The 22,003-nt window shown below is 37.6% G+C and overlaps 2 protein-coding genes and 1 non-coding gene across 3 annotated transcripts; 1 reads left to right on the plus strand and 2 right to left on the minus strand.

Annotated features, from left to right (window-relative positions):
• The first annotated feature begins 9,368 nt into the window (after positions 1 to 9,368).
• On the plus strand, positions 9,369 to 11,226 carry LOC149401640 (uncharacterized). Its single transcript, XM_089613341.1, has 4 exons — positions 9,369 to 10,047; positions 10,132 to 10,224; positions 10,297 to 10,401; positions 10,456 to 11,226. The coding sequence occupies exons 1-4, from the start codon at positions 9,433 to 9,435 to the stop codon at positions 11,080 to 11,082; spliced, it is 1,440 nt and encodes a 479-aa protein (XP_089469467.1). The 5' UTR covers positions 9,369 to 9,432; the 3' UTR covers positions 11,083 to 11,226.
• A 2,484-nt stretch (positions 11,227 to 13,710) lies between these two features.
• On the minus strand, positions 13,711 to 18,296 carry AN (NAD(P)-binding Rossmann-fold superfamily protein). Its single transcript, XM_089612826.1, has 7 exons — positions 17,221 to 18,296; positions 16,099 to 16,267; positions 15,891 to 16,021; positions 14,797 to 15,600; positions 14,638 to 14,685; positions 14,367 to 14,480; positions 13,711 to 14,143 (listed from the first exon to the last, which is right to left on the minus strand). Exons 1-7 carry the CDS (start codon positions 17,821 to 17,823, stop codon positions 14,069 to 14,071), a joined length of 1,944 nt encoding a protein of 647 aa, XP_089468952.1. The 5' UTR covers positions 17,824 to 18,296; the 3' UTR covers positions 13,711 to 14,068.
• Positions 18,297 to 21,310: 3,014 nt separating this feature from the next.
• LOC149401642 (small nucleolar RNA R71) lies at positions 21,311 to 21,416 on the minus strand. The gene has a single exon (XR_016296870.1). It is a non-coding gene; the product is annotated as a small nucleolar RNA R71 (small nucleolar RNA).
• Between the last annotated feature and the right edge of the window lie 587 nt (positions 21,417 to 22,003).

The following is a 22,003-nucleotide window of genomic DNA, read 5'->3' on the forward strand; positions in this document are numbered from 1 at the left end:
TCTCAGGAGCCCAAACGAACACCCGAATGAGCATATTGCCAACTTCAATGAGATGTGTGACACTTTATAGATTCACAACATCTCGACTGATGTTATTCGGTTGCACCTCTTCTCATTCTCACTTCACGACCGAGCAAACAGCTGGCTCCAATCTCTGCCCGCCGACTCCATAGCCACCTGGGAGGAGCTCTGCAACGTCTTCTTCGCCAAATTCTTCCCTTTTGAGAAGACCGTTCGCTTATGTAACGAACATAAAAATGACTTGGATGTATATTTGTTGAGTAGAGAATCTTGGAGTGACAATTTTAAGAGTTAGATTTGGGAGAGGTCGAGTGCTAAAGCGAGTTGAGTGTGAGGTTTGAATGCTTGGTGAGACATGATTCGGGACTCTTGCTAGGCTGATTTCAGTCACTAAGTTTCTATATCCTACCGCGACCCTAGCCTGAACATTACAAGCCGCAAAAAGCTATGGACAGACTACAAGTGAGAAGTGTACATTAGTGGATACTAAGGAAAAAGAATGGGCATATGGGTGTGTTGGGACAAAATTAGCAAAATATTGGCTTTAAGAAATCTCTAGAGACCGGTTGAGAAGGTTGCATAGCTTGGTACCCGAGAGTTCGCGAGACACGAGAAACATTTTAAAGGGTCAAGGTAACACTAGCTCACTAGGACAAAAAACGTCATCCGGTGCGACGATTGTCGCACCAAATACCTCATATGTCGCACCTAATAGTCGCACTTAAAAGTCCGTAGCTAATACCTTTAGGTGTGACATGTCGAGTTTGTCACACTTGCTAGTTGAGTTCAAATCAAAATAATGATACATTTTGCATTGTAAGACTATAAATCTGTAGTTGAGGCGAGCATATATTTGACAAGGAAAATCAGTCACCAAGTATTAATGTTCTTTTAGCTAGCTTCTTTTCTATGTTTTTACTTTCATCACTCGAGGACAAGTGACAGTTCAAGTTTGAGGATATTTGATAAGCGCATTTCATATGTACTTATCTTGTGCTTTTAAGCATGAACTGAAAAGAGTTCTTGGGTATTTTTTTTTATAGTTTTTCTAGTCTTCTTTGTTTTTATAGGTTCTTAATGAGCTACAAGTGTTTTGAGGCTAAAAAGGAGCAATTGAGGTGATTCGAAGACTTTTCGAACAAGTTAGAGTGGAACAAGAAACATGGAGTCCTATTCTGCATGATTTTTCGAAAAAGTTGGCGATATTATCACGTGAGCGTAATAGTAACAAGAGAGAACCGAAAGATCGTGCATAATTCTAAGAATCCTAATCATATGAGAGTTTGCGAAGCCGTTGCCCTTGACTTCCTATCATCCATCCATTCTCTTTTTATTTTGTGCCTTAGTTTAATTTTTTGTTTTAATTAATAATCATCATCTTCGTAGTCTTGAGTTCAATTCGTTGCTAGCTTATTAAATTCTTGGTTAACTTAGTGCTCGTGGGATCGACTCGTACTTACGATTTATTACTTGAGCGACTACGTGCACTTGCGTATGAAAATATTGTTAGGAATATTGCCCGCTAGAAGATGATGATTACTAAATAAGATAAGAAGTTACTTTATTAGTATAATATGATAGTTGGGTTGAGGTCTGATAAAATTCAGAATCAATAACAACTATCATCCGTAGTCTCCGTAGCAAACTGAGTCGCATGCTGGGCATCCGAGTTCGGACGGTGAACTAAAATAAGGTCATGACTGATATGCGCTTGGAAAGCCTTATCTAAAGTTATATATGTAGAACATGAGTGAAGGTTGATCACTCGGTGGGAGCATTCTACACTTTTGGTAAGTGTTTGACTCGAACAGACTTTGGTTTGGATAGATGTGTCGTTTAAGGACCGTTACGACGCACCAACTGAGGTCGCTTATGATGGTCACAGTGACGCTTGATCTAAATCCTGAAGTAATCATGGACTCCTAGGTCATGTTACCGGGTTCTTTGATTCACCACGTTAAACGCTGACTAAGTAGGTGTTTTAGGAAGTCAGGACATGATCGTAAAAGAAAGTAATTTACAGATACGGAATCCAGCCTTCCTGAAAGAAGGTAAATCCCGGACAGACTTTGGTTTGGATCGATGTATCGTTTAAGGACCGTTACGACGCACTAGCCGAGGTCGCTTATGATGGTCACAATGACGCTTGATCTAAATCCTGAAGTAATCACGGATTCCTAGGTCATGTTACCGGGTTCTTTGATTCACCACATTAAAGGCTAATGAAACGCTGACTAAGTAGGTGTTTTGGGAAGTGGGACATGATCGTAGAAGAAAGTGATTTAAAGTTACGGAATCCAGCCTTCCTGAAAGAAGGTAAATGTTTTCTCACCTAAGAGTTGATTCCAGAATCGATAGACTGCTAGCACTTCCGAAGTTGACTTACATTCGAAAGAATCTTTCGATGGGGAAGCAACTGTGCTTATGGTATATATGTAACGAGAAATGTATAACAGAACAAATGGACCTATCTCGATACGGGTTGAACATGGAGGATCATGATCACGTACTGACTAAATCAGTGGACACTCATCACGATGAGTAAATATAATTCTAGTAATATGAGAGAGTTCAGTCTTGGCTTACACGGTGAGCAACTGACCAAGATTAGACAAAATGATACGTAAAAGAGAAAGACGGATAAGAACGTTCATATAATAATGGTTTCATTGTTATAGTCTCACTTGCTGTAATTGTGATTGACAACATTAATTATGAAAAACGATTATTTGCGGAATTAAATAACTATTTATAGTAGAATTATTTATTTATTGTTGGATCAAGTAAATAATCAATTAATAAGTTATTTATTTATTGTTGGATCAAGAAAATAAATAATTTTGGATTTTTAGGCCGTGCCTTGCGCTGAAGAAAAAATTCTCCACCTCCCTTCCAGGAGGTGGGCGATTTTTTACACTGGTTTTATACGAGTTTATTCTCTTTATTTGTTCCTAAAATAAAGGAGAGAAAATATAAGAAAATAGTTATTGTCCTATATTCTCTCCTTATATTTAGGAGAATATTTTCCTATATTCTCTCAACAAATAAAATATTTTATATTTTGATATAAAATAAAATCATAGATACTGATTTGATGGATGAGAGAAAAAGTAGGATTCATGAGATGAGATCCAAGGGCTGAGAATAAATCCATTAGTGTGAACATAATAAAATGAAATACTATATTCTAGAATATTTTAGAATATCTCATTTTAACTACTATAAATAGGGGGCTGATGAGAAGCAAAAATTTAACCAAAACAGTATTAAAAAGTTTGGCCTCCTCTCTTTGCTTTGGCCGAGACTTTGCTTCTTCCTCTTCCCCTCGGAATTGCTTCAATTTCATTCTTAGAAATGAGAGAGAAAGATCTGAAACACCTCGTTTCAAATCTAAGTGAGATCAAGAATTGTTGCCCACTCATTAGTCTTATCTTCTTCGAAGATTACGTTTCGGAAGACTACGGTGTCATCAACACGACGAGAAGGAATCCGAGAGTTTTAGAGTCATCCCGAAGGTCTGATCGTGATGAGTCTTTTGTAGACTGAAGACGAATTGTGAAAGCTTGAAGCTTCGGTTCGTGAGCCCAAATTTGTAAGTCTTCTGAACTTGTCATTAAATTTATCGGTTGCTTGACATATTGCGTTTTCTCTCATTAAACAACGTAAATCTAAATCTTATTTAATTAATAACCATGTTTTAATTAGTTTATAATAGCATAATTAATATTTTCCGCATTTAAATGGTTGTTTGAGGTGCAATAATCATCAGCAAATATTGCAACAACGGATTCCATATTAATTTAGATATCCAAATTTCCATATTATATTAATTTGTTGTAATTTATTTATTTTTAATATTTTTGGCCTTTGGATTTATAAATGTTTGAGATTCAATGATCAAAATTATTTGTTCATTTTATTACCTTTGACCTCGTGAACTTTGCAAACTACCAGTACTCCGTGCCAATATTATTTATTTTCTAAAATCAACAAGTTATTCAAGCTTTTAAACATGTGTAAATTATTTAAGTTGTTAATTTGATATAAAAATCTTCCATATATTAGTACTAAAATACTACAAGTATAATAGATTAAGGAGCACTTTGCTCTAAAAGATATTAGACGGAAATGCCCACAAATATAATAGTCTGGAAACTATTTTGCTAAAAAGCCTCTTATTTATTGTAATAACTAATAAGAAAGGGAGAAATGTAATTTTTGCCATACTTAAAGCCACCCCACATATACAAGCCATTACATGCATGAGCGTTGAGATTCACTTAATGTGTGACGTATTTTGTGTCATACTCATAACAATAAAGTGAATCATTTCTCTTACAATTTAACTAAACTTTATAGCTAAAAATCCTATGATGTCAGAGGTTTTCAAAATTCCATTTTCTTTTGTCCAAAAATATTATATATGCAACCACAAACAATATAAAACGGTACATATTAAAATAATAGTCCATGAACGTTATCCAACTATAGTCTTACGTTTGCTTGGCTTAAAAGTTAGGCAAAATTTGGACCATACAATATAAAAAGTGGTTGGGTTTTGAGAGTAAACAATGCATGATCAAGATTCAACCACGTAAGCATGGACTTAGAATAAGTCAACAATTGGTTTAGAGTTTTGACACTTTAGGGGGAAGATTTGTAGCTGTGAAATTCCAAAAGAGTGATCGCTTAGTGTCCACTTACAAATATTGCGGGATACCCTATTACAAATTGTGTGAAACTAGATCTGGCCATTTGAAGCGGAAGAACTAAGCAATTTCGATTAATTTTGTGTTGTGCATTTCATGGAGCTTTCAATTCCGAGGCAATTAAAAATGAAAAATTACAGTTTCGTGTGGAATGCGAAAATATAATTTTTCTTTCGGTTCCAATTCCTTTCAACACTATTTTTTTTAATTTTTATTTTTTTAAGTACATATTGACCGTTGGATTAATATGCAAGGTGATCGGAAGTATTCTTTCCGATCACAACCGAAAGAAGACAAAGAAGAGCATAAGTGAAACTTAAATAATAAAAAAACACGAAGATCACCAATCTCCATGTTTCGTTCCGTCCTCTTGCTAGAACACACTCACATGTCGGCTATCATCTCCATCACTTGGAGCTCATAGTTACCTATTTTGCTGGCATCAATTAAAACCACATTTCCTTAGAGAAATTTCATAAGGTGAGCTTTGAGTAACAAAATATCAAAGTTAGACCTACTAGTTGCAAAATATCTACAACTAGACTGTTGTCACAAATTCGGACACAAATACCCTTTAAGCCAAATAAACATTCGATTTTTTTTTTCCTTTCATTCTCACTCTATTTTCCTCTCGTTCACCCAATTTCATGAAGATTTCAGACGGGTTTGACATGAATTTGACGTTCTCGAGTGAATTTGAGCTTGTCCCCCTTTAAACTGCAAAAAAATGTATGGATATCTTGTTTATTTCGTGTTCTATTGCTTATAGACGATTTGGATTGAATTCGGTAAATTTAGGATTTTGAATTGAGAAAAATTACAATGATGTACGATGGTGTACGATAGTATACGATGAAATTCAAATAGATTTACAGTATTGTACGATGGTATACGATGATGTACGATGAGATACATAATAGAGAAAACGAAGAAATAATGATAGATTTGCAATATTGTATGATGGTGTACGATAAGATTCATACAAAATAGAGAAAATAAAGGTTTTTATTTTATTTTTTTTTATCCGTTTTTTGGTAAAAAAAAATTCAATTTTAAATATTTTGAAAGTAAGACGTCTAACTTTGATATTTTGGCCTCATTTGAAGTCTACTTTAGGAAATTTCTCTTTCTTTGTCTCCTTGAATCACTTACCATCCACTCCAACTTTACCTCTGAAATTCCGTTACGCGTATAATTATGTATATATGTCTTTCTCCTCACAATTGGGTCATTCTCTGCGCATATGTTTATAAGCACGGATTTGGGACTCGCTTTTAGTCCTTGCGCCTGAAAACTGAAATAAATTATATTTCTACTTTATTTAACGTTTCAAAAAACTTATTTTCACTTTATAGTATCACATTAACATTATCCATTCAGCATATAATTTGGACCATAAATTTAATCAAATTAGTCGATTTATCTTCTTCACACCAAATCATGTCACGAAGACACATTACGGTTTCTATTTTGTCTGTTCTTATTAAATGATGAGATTTGTAACTAATTAGACCACTTTAAACATGTGATCTTGGATCTAGCCTGTGTTTAACAATTTTTAGGGATATAGCCAAATACCTTATGTGGCAATAATTAAGGTCTGATTTGCCCTTATTTATTAACAAATTCGTCATTTTCTCTCTCCTATTTTTTTTCAAATAATTTTTTTTGCATCAAAACTTCAAAAATTCGTATTTTTTTCATACAAACTCGAAATTGAGTGATTTCAGATCCTACAAGTTCGTGGCGTCGAGATTTTCAAAAATAGACCCATTGTGTTTGATGAAAAATTATGTTTAATGCATCATAGTTACGTTTCCATTTATTTTTTGATAATTTAAAAAATTTCCAGTTATTTCCATATTTAAGATAGTAACGTGATTTTTCTACATCTATGGTATTAAAAATGATTTTTCATCAAACTCAATGGATCTATTTTTGAAGATCTCGGCGTTACGAATCCATAGGATTTAGAATCACTCAATTTCGAGTTCATATGAGATATATATGATATTTTTTTGAAGTTTTTATGTAAAAAAAAAAAGTGTAGGAAAAAAGTATGAGAGAGAAAATTACGAATTTGTCAATAAATAAGGGCAAATCAGATCTTAATTATTGCCACATGAACCTGTTGGCTATTTCCCTAAAAGTTGTGAAATATATGCTAAAAACAAAATTTATAGTTTCATTTTGGCTATTTCAGTGCCCTTAAATTATTGCGTGTCACCCAGAAATCCAATTTTACCAAAGCATGTAAAAAACATATAGGCCAAACACATGCTTTTATTTATTTATTTATTTTTATTTTTTATTGGGAGAGAACCAGGGTACTCTTAGGCACAATATGTTGATTTTTTTTAATGAACTAATCAAACCATAAATATGAATAACATTGATTTAAACAACTAAAATCTATTTACGATTTTAGTTTAAGTTTAATTTCACGTTAACTTATGTTATTGAATTAAAAATAACTTTCCTTCCAATGTTTCATATCATAGATATATTTCTATTTCCTAATCATATTACGACAATATTTTTACTGAAAATGGATACCAAATGAAGACTCATTACACATCCAGTGAAATTCAGTTTATTACATAACTGCATTTTTATATCTCACGAACATATTAAAAAAAAAAAAAATTCCAAGAATATAATTTTACCATTTTATTTTACCTTTTATCTTTTATTGATTTCTATTTTATTATGCCCATCATTTATTCTAATTTTAATTTATTAATAATTTTATTTTATCATTTAAAATACTATATTTAAATTTGTAAGAATTATAATACTACTTATTCCTGTATAATTTATTAACTTGTAACATAAGTCTTATGATATATTTTGAATTTTAGTAGTGAATATACACATGTATTAGATACACATGAGATTTGTAAACAACTAGCCTACTTATAAAGGGGATTTTTAAATTATAACCTAACCATCAATTTATTTAGGCAAATAGTCCATATTTCTCATACTTCCAAAATTGTCATTGGTTTCATAAAACATCGTTTTTATTTGTCTGTTAATTCCAAATATTTTCCACACTACTAGAAATATGACATTTAGCGACGGAAGTATTAGCGACGACTTTATCGTCGCTAATTTTTCGTCGCTAATCACCCTTTTAGCGACGATAATTCCGTCGCTAATTATTTGGTGCCAAAACTTCTAAAGTTTGGCGGCAAAGATAATTAGCGACGACTTTATCGTCGCTAAATGTGTAAATTCGTCGCTAAGTTCGCGGGGAAACAATTAGCGACGATTATATCGTCGCTAATAGTTTGGAATTAATTTCGAAATTTAACGAAATTCAAAGAGGGAAAAATCCCCCCAAAATAATTTAAATGAAATGATTTAGCGACGATTTTGTCGTCGGTAAATGTGTAAAAAATCTATTAGCGACGAGGAAAGCGTCGCTAAATGCCTGGCTAATGAACTGAAAATTTAAGTTGATTTAGCTACGAAATTTAAAGACATTTAGCGACGATTAAATCGTCGCTAAACGTCTTTAAATACCAGGTTGCGACCCAGACCCCTCATTCGCTCCCAAACCCTAAAATCTCTAAAATCTCTCTCTGGTTTCTCCTCCTCCGCCGTGCGCTTCCTCCGCCGTGTGCCGCCCCGACGCAGTCGACGCCGTGTGCCTCCCCGGTAAGTCTCTCTCTCCTCACCTCTCTCTCTCTCCTCACATCTCTCTCTCTCCTCACTATCAATCTCCTGTGTCTGCAGCTCCGCCGCCGCTCCGCCGCCGACGCCGTCGCCGCTCCACCACCAACGCCGTCCTCGTCCTCGTCCTCGTCCACCGTCCTCGTCTTCCTCGTCCTCGTCTTCCTCGTCCGCGTCCACGCACGTACGGTAAGTTTTTTTTTTTTATTTTTTTTTTTTATTTTTTTATAACTTTATATATAAAAGTTGTTATATATAGTTATTTATATTATATAGTTAGTTATTAATTAGTATATAGTTATTTATATTAGGTAATTTAAATTATTTAAATTAAATTAGTTATAAAAAATGAAATTGTATGAATTAGTTATAAATATTTATATATATATAACTTTATTTATATATTAGTTATAAATGGTAATGAATTAATTAGTTATAAATTGTTAATTAACAGATTATGTTTTAAAAATTGTGATATTATGCTTATTTGGGTGTTATAAATATTTATATATATATATATAAGTTATATTTTATATAATTTTCATAATTTAGTATATAGATATAAGTATTTATATAATTAGTTATAATTATATAGGATATAAGTATTTACATAATTAGTTATATATTAATTATTTAGGATATAAAATTGTAAATTAGGATTATAGATTAATTATGTATATACGTATAGTAGATTAGAGATTAATAAATTAGGAAATGTAATTTTGTTAATTACGATTAGAAAATTTAAAATGGTTTAAGTTTAGGTAGTTTATGTGAAATTAATTAATTGGTTATGGATTGATATTGAAATTGGATTTAATTTTTGTTAGAAATGACTAAAAATGTGAAATTAATTAGTTGTTTATAGATTTAAAAATGATCGAACCACTGAGGTTGGATTTATTGTTAGTTTTAGGATGTTTCTATGCAGGTTTTAAAGTTAAAGGCTGATCCCGGGTTGTTAAGTTTATAGGGGAGGTTCTGCCGAAATTTCGGTAGGATCGTATTTTGTTTTGAATTTCAGATGGCTGCGGCTACAGGAGCTGGAGGCAGCGGAGGCGGGGATGACTTCTTAGCCCGTCTCCCGAATTATTGCCAGTCGGCGCCCGTACGTGATGGCGTCGAAGAAGAAGACGAGCATATCGAACCGGCCGTGCGTGGGCCGACGGTCGGCCTTCGATCTGAGCGTGCACGACGCCCCGGGGTGAAGGAAGTCGTCGTTTATAACGAGGAGTTTCAGTCGTTCTTGCAGCCCGAGCGCGAGATGGATCCGGATCTCGCGACGTTCGCGAACACGCTCGGGTTGGTCGTCCGAGACAAGATCTCGCCTACGGTCCCAAGGTGGACGAATGCGAACGTGGGGCCGACGAAGGAGGCCGAGATCCGAGCAGCGATTCGAGACAAGTACGACATTCGAGTCGATGGTGATGCAACCGGGAAGAAGAAGGCGATTGTCGATGCGGCAATCATTCGAGACGCGAAGACTCGTCTTCGCGATTGGAGGCATACCTTGCGGTCATGGTTCGACATCGACTGCAAGAGCAGCGTACAGGTGGCGCGGTCGCTGAAACCGAGGACCGTTAAGCTCGACACCGAATGGGAGACGCTGATACAACGATATACGAGCGATGAATTTAAGGTAATCAAATCATTTACGTTAAATATGTGTTTACCTTTTTATTAAACGATTTGTTCTTTACGTGTACGGTTACTTATATTACAGGCCATTCAAGCGAAGAACAAGGCGAATCGCGCGAAGAAGAAGACGAAGACGAGACAGGGGACGATTGGGTTCTCGACCCACCGCATGAAGAATGTAAGTTTTATGTTTATATGATACATCAAATCGTTAAAATTATCTAACACTTGAAGTTTTGTTTACATGCAGAAGAGCGCCGAGACAGGCGCTTTCGAGAGCTTGTTTGCGAACTACAAGCGCCAACATCAGTCTGACAAGTCCGAGTGGCTGACTCCTGAAGCCTCCGCACGTTATGTAAGTTTACATTTATTTTTCGATTAATAGATACTAACTAGTTAATTATATCAGGATCGACTGGTCGCTAGGTTCAACACGTTGCGAGCGGAGGCTGAGCAACAAGGAGCGGAGGTCGATATTTCCGTCCTAGAGCAGCAGGCGATCCGCGATATTATGGGTTCGCGGGCTGATCACTTGACCGGCGTCGGACGTTTGGTGCCACAGGGAGCACGGATGGCAGCTGAAGTCGCCGAAGTCTACGGTTCGGAGGCTGGGACGTCGCAACCAGGATATGTCTCGCAGGAGGTGTTGACATCGACCCTCGCCGCGTTTGCCGAGACAATACAGAGTCAGGTGTCCGGCCTCAACCTTAGCTCGTTCATGTCCCAATTTTCGCAGAGTTCGCAGCAGGCTCCGTCATCCCACAGCCAGCAGACTCCGACGGCCGGCGTCCACACTCCGACGGGCGGCCAGCAGAGGACTCCCGACGCCAGCCAGCAGACTCCGACGGGGGACGTCCACACTCCGACGGGCGGCCATCAGAGGACTCCCGACGCCAGCCAGCAGACGACGCCCGGCGGACCAAGTCAGTCTACTCCGACGCCGCAGCCTGCAGAACTTCAGCGCCAGCAAAAGAGCGTTTCACGTCGAGGAGGAGGAAAACGAGCGGCGGGACGACAAAACAAACGTCGCGAGTAGTTTTTATTTCTTGATTTGGATAATATAATTTAGTTTTTATTTCTTGATTTGGATAATATAATTTAGTTTTTATTTCTTGATTTGGATAATATAATTTAGTTTTTATTTCTTGATTTGGATAATATAATTTAGTTTTTATTTGATTTTTCATTTTAGAATTTCATAAAAAAAAATAATTAACGACGAAAAAAATAAAAAAAAATTAGGGACGAAATAATTAGGGACGAAATTAGCGACGATTTTGTCGTCGCTAATTCACGCGGGAAATTTTCGCGCGTGAATTAGCGACGACAAAGTCGTCGCTAATTTCCTGTTTCAAAATGGAAAAAAACTTCTCGTCACGACATTTAGGGACGACTTTGTCGTCGCTATAATCGTCGGTAATTATTTAGCGACGAATAAATCGTCGCTAAATAGATTTAGGCACGCACATTTAGCGACGATTATTATCGTCGCTAAAATCGTCGCTAAAGAGATTTAGCGACGATTATGGGGTTTTTAGCGACGAAAAAAATCGTCGGTAAATGTTGTATTTGTTGTAGTGCCAGTTATTCATCATCGGATTTGAATCATGGAATCGTTTGCCAAATCGGAGACAAATATTTTGTTTTTTCGAATGGTAAATAATATTTACTATCGAATGACCGGACTGTAAATATTATTTACCATTAAAATTATCCTGCGATTTGCAACATGGATATTCGACGACTCATTTGGAATAGATGGTTTAGGATTGTCGATTTCGTACATGTTCTTCTATTATTCTTATATTATCTGTTTGTCTATGTTAGTCATTTAATCCTTCTTAATTTATGTTTATCTAGTGTAGGTATTTAGGTTCTTTGGTTTCATAAAACTTCGTTCTTATTTGTTTGTTAACTCCAATTTTTTTTTTTTTTTTTTCCAATTATTCATCATCGGATTTGAATCATGGAATCGTTCGCCAAATCGGAGACATGTATTTTTCTGTTTCGAATGGTAAATAATATTTACTATCGAATGGCCGGACTGTAAATATTATTTACCATTAAAGTTTCAGAGTTTCGGTTATGTTGTTCTATGGGTTAATCGAATTGGAAATAATATTTACCATATTTTATAGTTAATCTAACAAAGAATTGATCGGAGATGCGGACTAGAGTTTCGATTATGATGTTCTATGGGTTAATCGAATTGGAAATAATATTTACTTACCATTTTTTTTCCAAGTCAGAGAATGGAGACGTCTTCGTCGGCTTCGGAAGTGGCGAAATCAGAAAATTGGTGGCGGAAAAGGATTGAAGGATTCGAAATCGACGGAGAGTTCGGAGGCAATATCAGAGGATTTAAGGATTCAGAGTCGGAGGCGAAAATTTTGGTGTGTATTTGATGAGGGATAAGATAGAAATATAAATTGTTTGGTAGTGGATTGGGCTAGTTACCTAATTTAAGTGATAATTAGGCTAGAATTTTAAAAGAGCTGACCAATTTGGACTAGATACTTAGCTGGTCCAATATATATATATATATATATATATATATATATATATATATATATATATATATATATATATATATACAAGTGTTATATGCTTGGTTGAAAAGAAAAATTGATACGCACGAGTTGAGGACTACCCGTGACATCGCAATTGCTGATTAACATCTTCACCGCACATCAACATGTAATATAAAATGTATTGGAATGTTGTTATGTTTTTTTTTTAAGTTTTTTTATGGGTTGCGTAGTTTAATAGTCAACAAAAATATTCATGTCTTAGAAATAGTCAACGTTTGCGAACATTTGGAAAAATAGCCAAACAGCTTAAGTGACATAAGTAATAGATAATAAAAATTATTTTATGACCTTAACTTTTATTTCTCATCCAATACAATGAGTCAATTTTTGAAGATCTCGACGCCACGAATCCGTAGGATTTGGAATCACTCCATTTCGAGTTCATACGAGATATATATGGATTTTTGAAGTTTTGATGAAAAACAAATGTTTGAAAAAAAAGGTAAGAGAGAAAATGACGAATTCAAAACCAAGAGAGAGAGAGAGTGTGACGAATTTAGGAAAAAAAACCGCTAAATTGATTCAAGGACTCTTGAAATTTTAACTCATTACCCCAATTGCCACTTCATACATTTTTCTATTTTCCCATAAATTTTTAAACGATTGACTGAATCCAAAACGTTAAGATTAAGATGGCTTAATTAGTTACAAATATATATATATATATATATATATATATATATATATATATATATTAATAGCAAAGAGAATAAGAGGTTTGAAAATTCATTATCTTCAAAATTTTGAAATAAAATAATGCAAGTATATTGAATATATATGAATGGTTTTGGGTTTGACTTGTGAACTGTCTTATATTCAATACAATCCACGGTTTCATTATACAGGCGTGACAATTCTCATGAACTAATCATACACATTTGAAATTTGAATAGATAAAGGTCCTTTTCTATAGTCTTATTGAATGTGGCCATTTGCCTGTAAATAACAACACACGACCAAAATATTTATATACGCACAATTAGCCTCAGTTGAAGAGCACGCATTGTGGGTATAATCCATATAATTTTACAGTGGTAAACATTTAATGCAAAACATGAACTGGATATTTGATGTAAATCAACAAGGTTAAATCTTAAAATTACTCGCAAGCCAAACTGAAAACATCTATTCTGCAAATCAATAACTGAAATGGTCATTTCTATTTTCTTCTATGAGGAACTACAACACCACTACTAATACAAACAAGAACTGAAGAGATATCTCATTTGCAATACTGAGAGTACATTCACTTCATTCAGTGAAAGGCACAAATAACCGACCGACTCGAAATGTTTTACGGGCCAACGATGTTATAAATAAAAATAAGAATACTATTAATTAAAGAAGGGGGAGGACTAATTTACAACTTACAAAGAGTCTTGGACCAAAAATTGACAGGCTTTCTTGATACTTCAAGGTTACTTTTGGTATCTAATCAAGCCAGCGGGTAATTCCATCATCTTCTCCTACGGCCGCAAGAATTTCAATGCTTACATCTAAGACGGCCTGAAATTTCGCATAATGATCAAAATGGAGGGTTATAACTAATAACTACTGGACCATGGTAAACTCTTCCAAGAAACACTAGTAGAACTTTTGATTTGAAAATTTCAAAGAAATCCAAGTGTTTCTAGTCCGGACAGAGCGTAGAAGGTGGCGAGAATTTTTATTTATTGAGAAGAAAACCACTTGTGACTTGTGCTTGATGTGTTATTAAGTGAGAACGTACCATTGAATTTCTACAGTTGATCAGCTTGCACTCCTCTAAAGTGCCTTCCAACATCCAACTCTCCCAAACATCAAAACTGTGACTAGCAAATACAAATTCCATTTTTCTATTGATCTGCAATCACGAAAACAAAATGCAGACCTCAGAAATTCAACGATGTATTTCTCACTAACAGCTCTTTCAAAGGCCAATACCCTAGAAAGCTCAGGGAACGGGAAAAAATATAAAGCAGGTTTTTTTTTATTATTTATTATTAGTCTTTGTTAGTTACCTGCAATAATTTTCCACCAGATGCAAATGATCGCAACCCAATTGTGTCCTGTAGAAGGGCAATGGTTATTTGTCTTAGTTAACTCAGTTCAAGACTCCAAATGTCGCTGATTAGAAAAATGCAAAAAAGCTAAGGACTGAAAGGTCGCAAAGAGCAAACCTTGCTTCTGGAGGCAACAAGAAATTGTGCCGCTGGGTCTCTTTTTGTGACACCCGAAACAGTATCTAGGAACCATCCACCACCTTTAGCTCTTTGTCGGGAGACATGGAGGGCAGGGCGATCTCTCGCGTATAAGGCTACAACATAACCGTCCTTCAAGAGTTCACTTGGCTTTCCACCGACCCTCTTGATTGATTTCGAAATTTGGCTGGAAGGCGATTCTTGAACTGACTCGACTGGTGTTTTCCTACTTCTTGAGTCTTCAGGGGACCCGAACCGAGAGCTAGAACTCAATGCTTGATCGGTTCCGCTCATCGCAGTATCATCTTCTCGTTGCGAGGTACTTTCTTTCTCTATTGCTGAAGGGTTCTCTGGTTTTTGCCAGGACTTCTGACGCGCGTGCCTCTTCTTGGCTTTCTTTCCGGATCTCCCACGCCTTCCATCGGACCGAGCAGCGGTGTTTTGAGACAATCCTGACCCTTGAGGCTGTATAGGAGACTCTTTCGCCTCGGTAGTTCCTTTGCTAAGCGAGCTTTCAGGAGTTTCTTGAACAACGCTCGTTAGTTGCTCGCCAAGAGAATCCTTCGGATGACTTTCTTCGTCTCCTTTAGCATAGGGTTCATCACCATTACCTATCTCACTAATGTCTTCCTCATCCTCATCAGAAATGGCATTTTCGGGAACAAATCCCTCGAAGAAAAATGTCTGCAATATCGAGATGGCTTTATCCCTTATCTCCATCCACACCTCTTCACTATAATCTGCACTGCGTGGAAGTATCAAAACGTTGGGCATTTCCTTCACCTGAAGAAAGACATTATTAGACATTAGACTTTGATGCATTCCAGAATTCAATCCAAACGCTAAATCTCTAATAGTTGGGGAAACCCAATAGGATAAATCATATGGCCGAGCCAATGATTTATTATTATTATTCAAATGAGGCTAAAGGAAGACCACTAGCAGTAGGGTGAGGAAGAAAAAAGGCTGCCAAACTTGAACAGACATTCGATGCATTAAAGAATCTACGAGAATAAAAACAGCCATCTTTGGGGAAGCATACAAAATCAATAGCGCAGAGGACATTTACATACCCATGCCTCCATCCACTGAGGCCCTTCCGCACCATCGAGAGCACAACCAGCTATTGTTCCATCAATCAAAAGCTGCTTGACAGCACAATCATCCAACAGCTGACTGCTACCGGTATTCACAAGAAATGCCCCTTCAGAAAAATAGTTGATAATTAGTCATATTTACAGGAAGAAACTTAAAAATCATTCAAAAGAAAAGTGTTCTTACCAGGTTTAATGTTCTGTAAGCATTCAGCGTTTAGAATCTGAATCGTGTCATTTGTTAGAGCGCAATGTAGGGAAACAAGATCACTTGCTGCCAGTAAATCGTTGAGAGTATCCATTCTCCTGGCAGCAGAAGGGAAGGCAATCTTAGACCTCGTAATGTTTCCTTTTGCCTGTGTTTGAAGGTGGTTTATGAATTACTTAGTGGTTAATACAAAATAAAACCAAATTCACAATTAAAAAAAGTAAGACTAGAAGCCAAAAAGAAAACCAAGACTTTTATTTTTATATGCTAAAGTGTGTATAAAACAAACACACTGATCAACCGTGCTTAAATTTTATATTCTATTAGTAACTGCTTGATGTTTGCTCGGACTACAGCAATTTAGTTGGGCATCAACCAATAGCTGAAATTTTGATGCAAAAAAAAAAAAAAAAAGAATCGTTCTGCTTTCAATAAACCAAAATGTATAAAACTCTCCACTTGGCAAACCCTAGAAAACAGGTAAATCGTAATCCCGACACTCAAACATCTTATATAAACACATTTCACTCTCCTCTCATTTCAATGTTCCTAAATCCACTTCAAGCGCATAATTTTCCACACTTGGCATGCCAAAATATTAGATACCAAATTCAACATTTTAAAGCCAAATTAGAGTTCAATTATGAAGGACCTTTTTCTCAACTAAAATTCAGCGAAAAAATTACCAAAAGACTTTTACAAAGTATACTAGGCCAAGCATAACTTTCCAAGCTTAGCACGTCCAACACTTAATATTCACCTGAACCTCATTTTATCTTCTAACTTCTCAAATCCAACATTTTAAAACTCATAATCAATGAGTAATCGCGACAACGCAGGACCTTATCCTTTTCTCAGCTGATATTCAAAGTTTTTTCTTCTCCCCAAAGACTTGTATAAAGAAAAATGAACAGACACACCTTCTGGACATCGAAATAGAGCACACTCATTCGAGCTTCTAAAGTTCTAAGTTCTTGAAACCAACATTTCAAAATCCAATTGAAATGTAACACAACAACGCAAGACTTAGCCTATTATCAACTAAAATACAATGTATAGAAAAATTGTAAAAAAAAAAAAAACTTCTATGAACAAACATACCTCTTGGACATCGAAATAGAGCACGCTCATCTTGAACGCCAAGCTACGACTCGCAAGCGATCGCGCCGAGGCCGATCTCCCGACGATCCCGAGCACCAAACCGCGGCATCGCCTCATGCCGCGGCAGAGTGGCTGTACCGAGCCGAGCCATCCCGAGGCCGAGAGAGCGTGGCGTGAGAGGAGGTGAGTCCGCCGGAGCAAACCTAGGGCTAGTGCCATCACCGTGTCGGCGATCTCCTCCGCCCGAGAGGCGTCCACGTGGACGAGCCTCAGGCCGAGATCGGCGGCGAGCGCGGAGTCGACGGCGCGATCGGCGGAGCCGAGACAAAGGATGAGCTGGTATGGCCTGAGGCGTCGTTGGGCGGCGCGGGGTAGGAACGCCAGCGAGTGGACCACAACCGCCGCCGCGGCCTCAATCTTTCCGTCGGAGAGCCTCGCGAGAGGGACGTGTTCCACGGCGGCGACTCCGGCAAGGGATTCTTGCTCCGGCGAGCAGTCTTCGATACAGTTCAGAGTCACGACGGTTGGGAGGGAGTTTGATGGCGGTGCAGGGTCGTTACGGTGGTGCATTGTCGCACTGGATCTTGCCCTCGTTCCGCTCATAGCCGTGGTGGTTGGTTGGTGTAATTAGAGGGGGGTTTTGGGGGCAAGATGGGAATTCGTTCGGTTCTTTCTCTCTCTTGCTCTGCGAGAGTTGTTTCGCTTCACTCCCTCTCTCTTTGGTAGTGTAAGATTTGTGTGTGATTTGGTTTGTCGATTTTAGGGTTTTGTTTGTCGAAATTTTGAGGAGATTCGGGGGACTATATGGGAATTTTTTAATGATTCAACGGCTTGCAGTTGAATGCCGGTGAGAAGAGAGGGAATCCCATACATGTATGGAAGAGCAAAATTTAGTCTATGTTTTCGTTGTTTCTCATAATTTAATTTTAAACCTCAATTTTCAAAGGATAAAGCATCTTTCTTTTATCAGACAAAAGCATCTTTCTTTTATTTTCTCTCTCTATTTTTTCGATTCCCTCCCCAACTCCCAAGCACTGTTTTGAGATTGTGTGTGTGTGTGTGTGTGTGTGTGTGTGTGTGTGTGTGTGGGTGTGTGTTTTGAGCTTTCCTGGTTGGGTTATTTGGTATTGTTTGTCGCTGAGGTTGCTCTCTGTTGCTCTCTAGTCTTAACTCTTATCTATAACAATCATGTTTCATTTAAAAAAATATATTACGATCATTTTTAATTGTTCGCTGTGGTCATTTACCAGATTTCAAATATTATGGAGGTAATCATGTCTCTCAGCCAGCTACCACAATAATGTTAATACAGCTATTGACGATCTTAATATAAAGATGCTCTTATGATAATTTACTTTTGGTTACTCTTTTGGCTTAGCTAGGACTGTAAAAATCAAACAAATACAGTAATGGCATGAGTGTGTTTTGATGAGTTGTTGTTTTTTTTTTTTTTAATAAATAGAAATTTCTCAATAACAAAACAGAATTGGCATTAGCCATACAAAAATTCCGGACATACACCTATACCTCATTCAAACTATAAAGATGTCATGAAATAAAAATAAGAGGCAAAAGACAGACAAATCAAACAAATGAGGCAAGATAGTTTTTTTTGTCTAGATTGTCAAAATCGGTCAAGAAATATCTTTGACCCCTTCAACAGAGATCTTCTGCATTTTCTGACACGAGGAAGAATACTATTACTAACAAACATGAGTTCGAATCACATGCCACACTCGAAAGCTCGAGGAACACCCTTGACAAGCATTTCCCTCCATCAACATCATTTTATTTTATTATAGGCCGGAGAGATTGCACGTTTAACTCCCGAAATGACTAAATCAATTGAGGCACTCAAAACACACGCCTTCATGGTGAACTAGAACCAAACTGAAAAACAAGATCTAAACCAAGATTCTAAATTTTGACGAAAAATCGGCGGCGGCGCCGCTGTCGGAGCAAAAAAGGTCGACAAATAGCAGTTTTTTTTGTTTTGTTGTTGTTTTTCGCCGAATATCATCGTTTTGTTAAAAATTGAGAGAATTTGACATATATGATATTTGAACTCAAGCCTGATAAGCGCGTTATAAACGTGTTTGTTTGTACTCTCGGAAATGAAAAGAAGTTAGTTCGAGAGCATTTTCATGTGTTTTGGAGTGTTTTTCTTAATTTTCAGAGTTTGGAGGTTCAAAAATGACAAATAGAGATTCAAGACGACTGGGCAATCACAAGGAGTTCAGAACATCTTTCAGATCTCAATTCCGACACCCGGAGCTCAAGATAGGTGGTTCAAGGTGAACCAAGCAATGCACAAACCTCTAGAGTCCTGTGCGTTTGCCCTGTGCGGCCCCTGCGTGTTTGCCCTGTGCGGCCCGTGTGCGGTGCACAGCCCTGTGCGCTCACCCTGTGCGTTGGGTGTGCGGTGCACAGGCTGCCCAGAAGACCTGTGCGGCGCACAGGCCCTGATTCCCACTTTTTTTTGTCACGCGTTTTAATTGTAATCCAAGCCGTTGGATGCGATCCGAAGGCCCATATGAGCTCCGAAAAACCTAGGAAACCTACAAACACGTTAGTTTATTTAGAATCATATTTTTGCTTTTGCTTTTAGTTTTTGTTTTCATTCGGCCGCAAAAATCCCGAGAGAGAAGAAGTGTTCAGAGAGGATCATCGTCGCGACAATCTCGTTTTCATCATTCATAGTCTTTATCTCTATTCTTTGAATCTTTGGAACTCCCGTTTTTATTAATATAATTCAGTTTTTAGTCATGATTGCTTTATATTCATCTCCGTTTATTCTCCGTTCAATCAGGCACTAAATTCATTAAGGGCTATGGTGTAGCGAGTTAGGAATATGGTTATGGATTCAATCATGTCAAATTAATGTTCTTATGCTCTATCATGTTTGTTTATTTTAATTCCGTGTGTAATGCTTGAATTCGATTAGCTACCGTGTTCATGATATTAGGATTGCTTGATGCTCGGAAGAGATTAGGTTAGTCGTGCACAAGGATTAATTTACCGGGATACATTCCTAGGCTAGACATAGCTAGGTTGTTTCGGAGTCGTGTGAACGTTCTTGTTTTTAATGCTAACCGTTGTTTTTAGGGGTTGAGATCGAGAGAAGATATCCCGGCATAGGTTTAGATTCTTAGATGTTCGAGAGAAATCTTAGATTACCATTATCGTGAGCGTGATTAGCAAACATAAGAGTGTGTGTTTAGTGCTTAATTCCCGAATCCAAACCATAGGAATAACTTGTGAAGCCATAGTCCTTGCTTTCTCATTATCGTGATCTACCGTTTTCTTTTAATTGCTTTTAATTTTCGTTCGTTTTAATAACCATCACAATCATCGGGTTCAATTCGTGCTAGTAATCTTGTCAATTTGATTAAACATTTTCCTCGTGGGATCGAATCGTACTTACGAACTTTACTACTTGAGCGACTACGTGCACTTGCGTACGGAAAAATCGCAACAAGTTTTGGGCGCCGTTGCGGGGGAAATTTTGTTTTAATTAAGATTAGATCAACTAGTTTACTATTTGAACTTCTTTTATTTCTTTTGTATTCATCTAGTTTCGTGTTCTCTTTTGCTTTTGTGAAGGTGCATGCGAAAGGACGGTGAATCGAGTCTTCTTCCGATCGACCCTGAAATCGAGAAAGCTTGCAAAAATAATCGACAAGAAAAGAAGACGCAATCAACGATGGCGGAACCTGCACCCGAACGACCACTCATGGAGTATGTGCAACCCACGGTCCAAGGGTATCGCTCGGTGATCAAGAATCCATCGGTTGAAGGAAACCAAAGCTTCGAGATCAAATTGGGGATGATTAACATGGTTCAACAGAATCAATTCTCGGGAGCCCCCAAAGAAGATCCGAATGAGCACATCGCAAACTTCAATGAATTATGCGATACTTTCCAGATCCATAATATCAGTGCTGATGCCATTCGTCTTCGATTATTCCCTTTCTCTCTACGCGACCAAGCAAAGTCTTGGCTCAAGTCGCTACCCGCCGACTCCATTGAATCATGGGAAGACCTCTGCAATGTCTTTTTCGCCAAGTTCTTCCCATTCGAGAACACAGCCCGACTACGAAACGAGATCCATAGTTTCGGACAATGGGAAGGTGAATCTCTACACGAAGCATGGGCTCGCTTCAAAGAGATGCTGAGAAAGTGCCCACATCACGGAGTCACCCTTCCGATCCAGCTTCAGATATTCTACTACGGGCTGCTCTCATCCACGAAACCTTTGGTGAACACCGCGGCAGGAGGCACGGTGCTAACTAAGACACCCACAGAGTTCCAGGAACTCCTAAACGAGCTGGCACGAGGCAATGACCAATACCCGGTGGAGAAGCGAATCCTGAAGCCACCCCCAGCATCCGCGAATGCCACGACATCCACACCTGATGTAGAAGCAATTAAAGCAGTGACGGCTGAATTGGCGGAACTAAAGAAGCAGTTGAAGGAGATGCAAGCCACAACCCATGCGATGCACTCAGCACCAGAGCCATGTTTCTGGTGTAACGGGCCTCACTTCACCGACGACTGCCCGAATGCAAACGAGTGTCAAGCCGAGAATGCAAATTTTGTGGGGAACTACAATCGTCCAACGTTCCAGAACTCCAACAACTACTACTCGGGTGCACGGAACAACCACCCAAATTTGGCATGGAAACCGCAGCCTCAACAACAACAGCAACATCAACAGGGGTTCCTGAATCAAGGACCGCCCCGGAGGTTCCAAAATCAACAACAAGGGTAGCAACAATACCAA

The sequence above is a fragment of the Urtica dioica genome, chromosome 4 (assembly GCF_054948205.1).
Source record: "Urtica dioica subsp. dioica isolate 48M chromosome 4, U.dioica_male_clone48M_v1_H2, whole genome shotgun sequence".
NCBI classification, from domain to species: domain Eukaryota; kingdom Viridiplantae; phylum Streptophyta; class Magnoliopsida; order Rosales; family Urticaceae; genus Urtica; species Urtica dioica.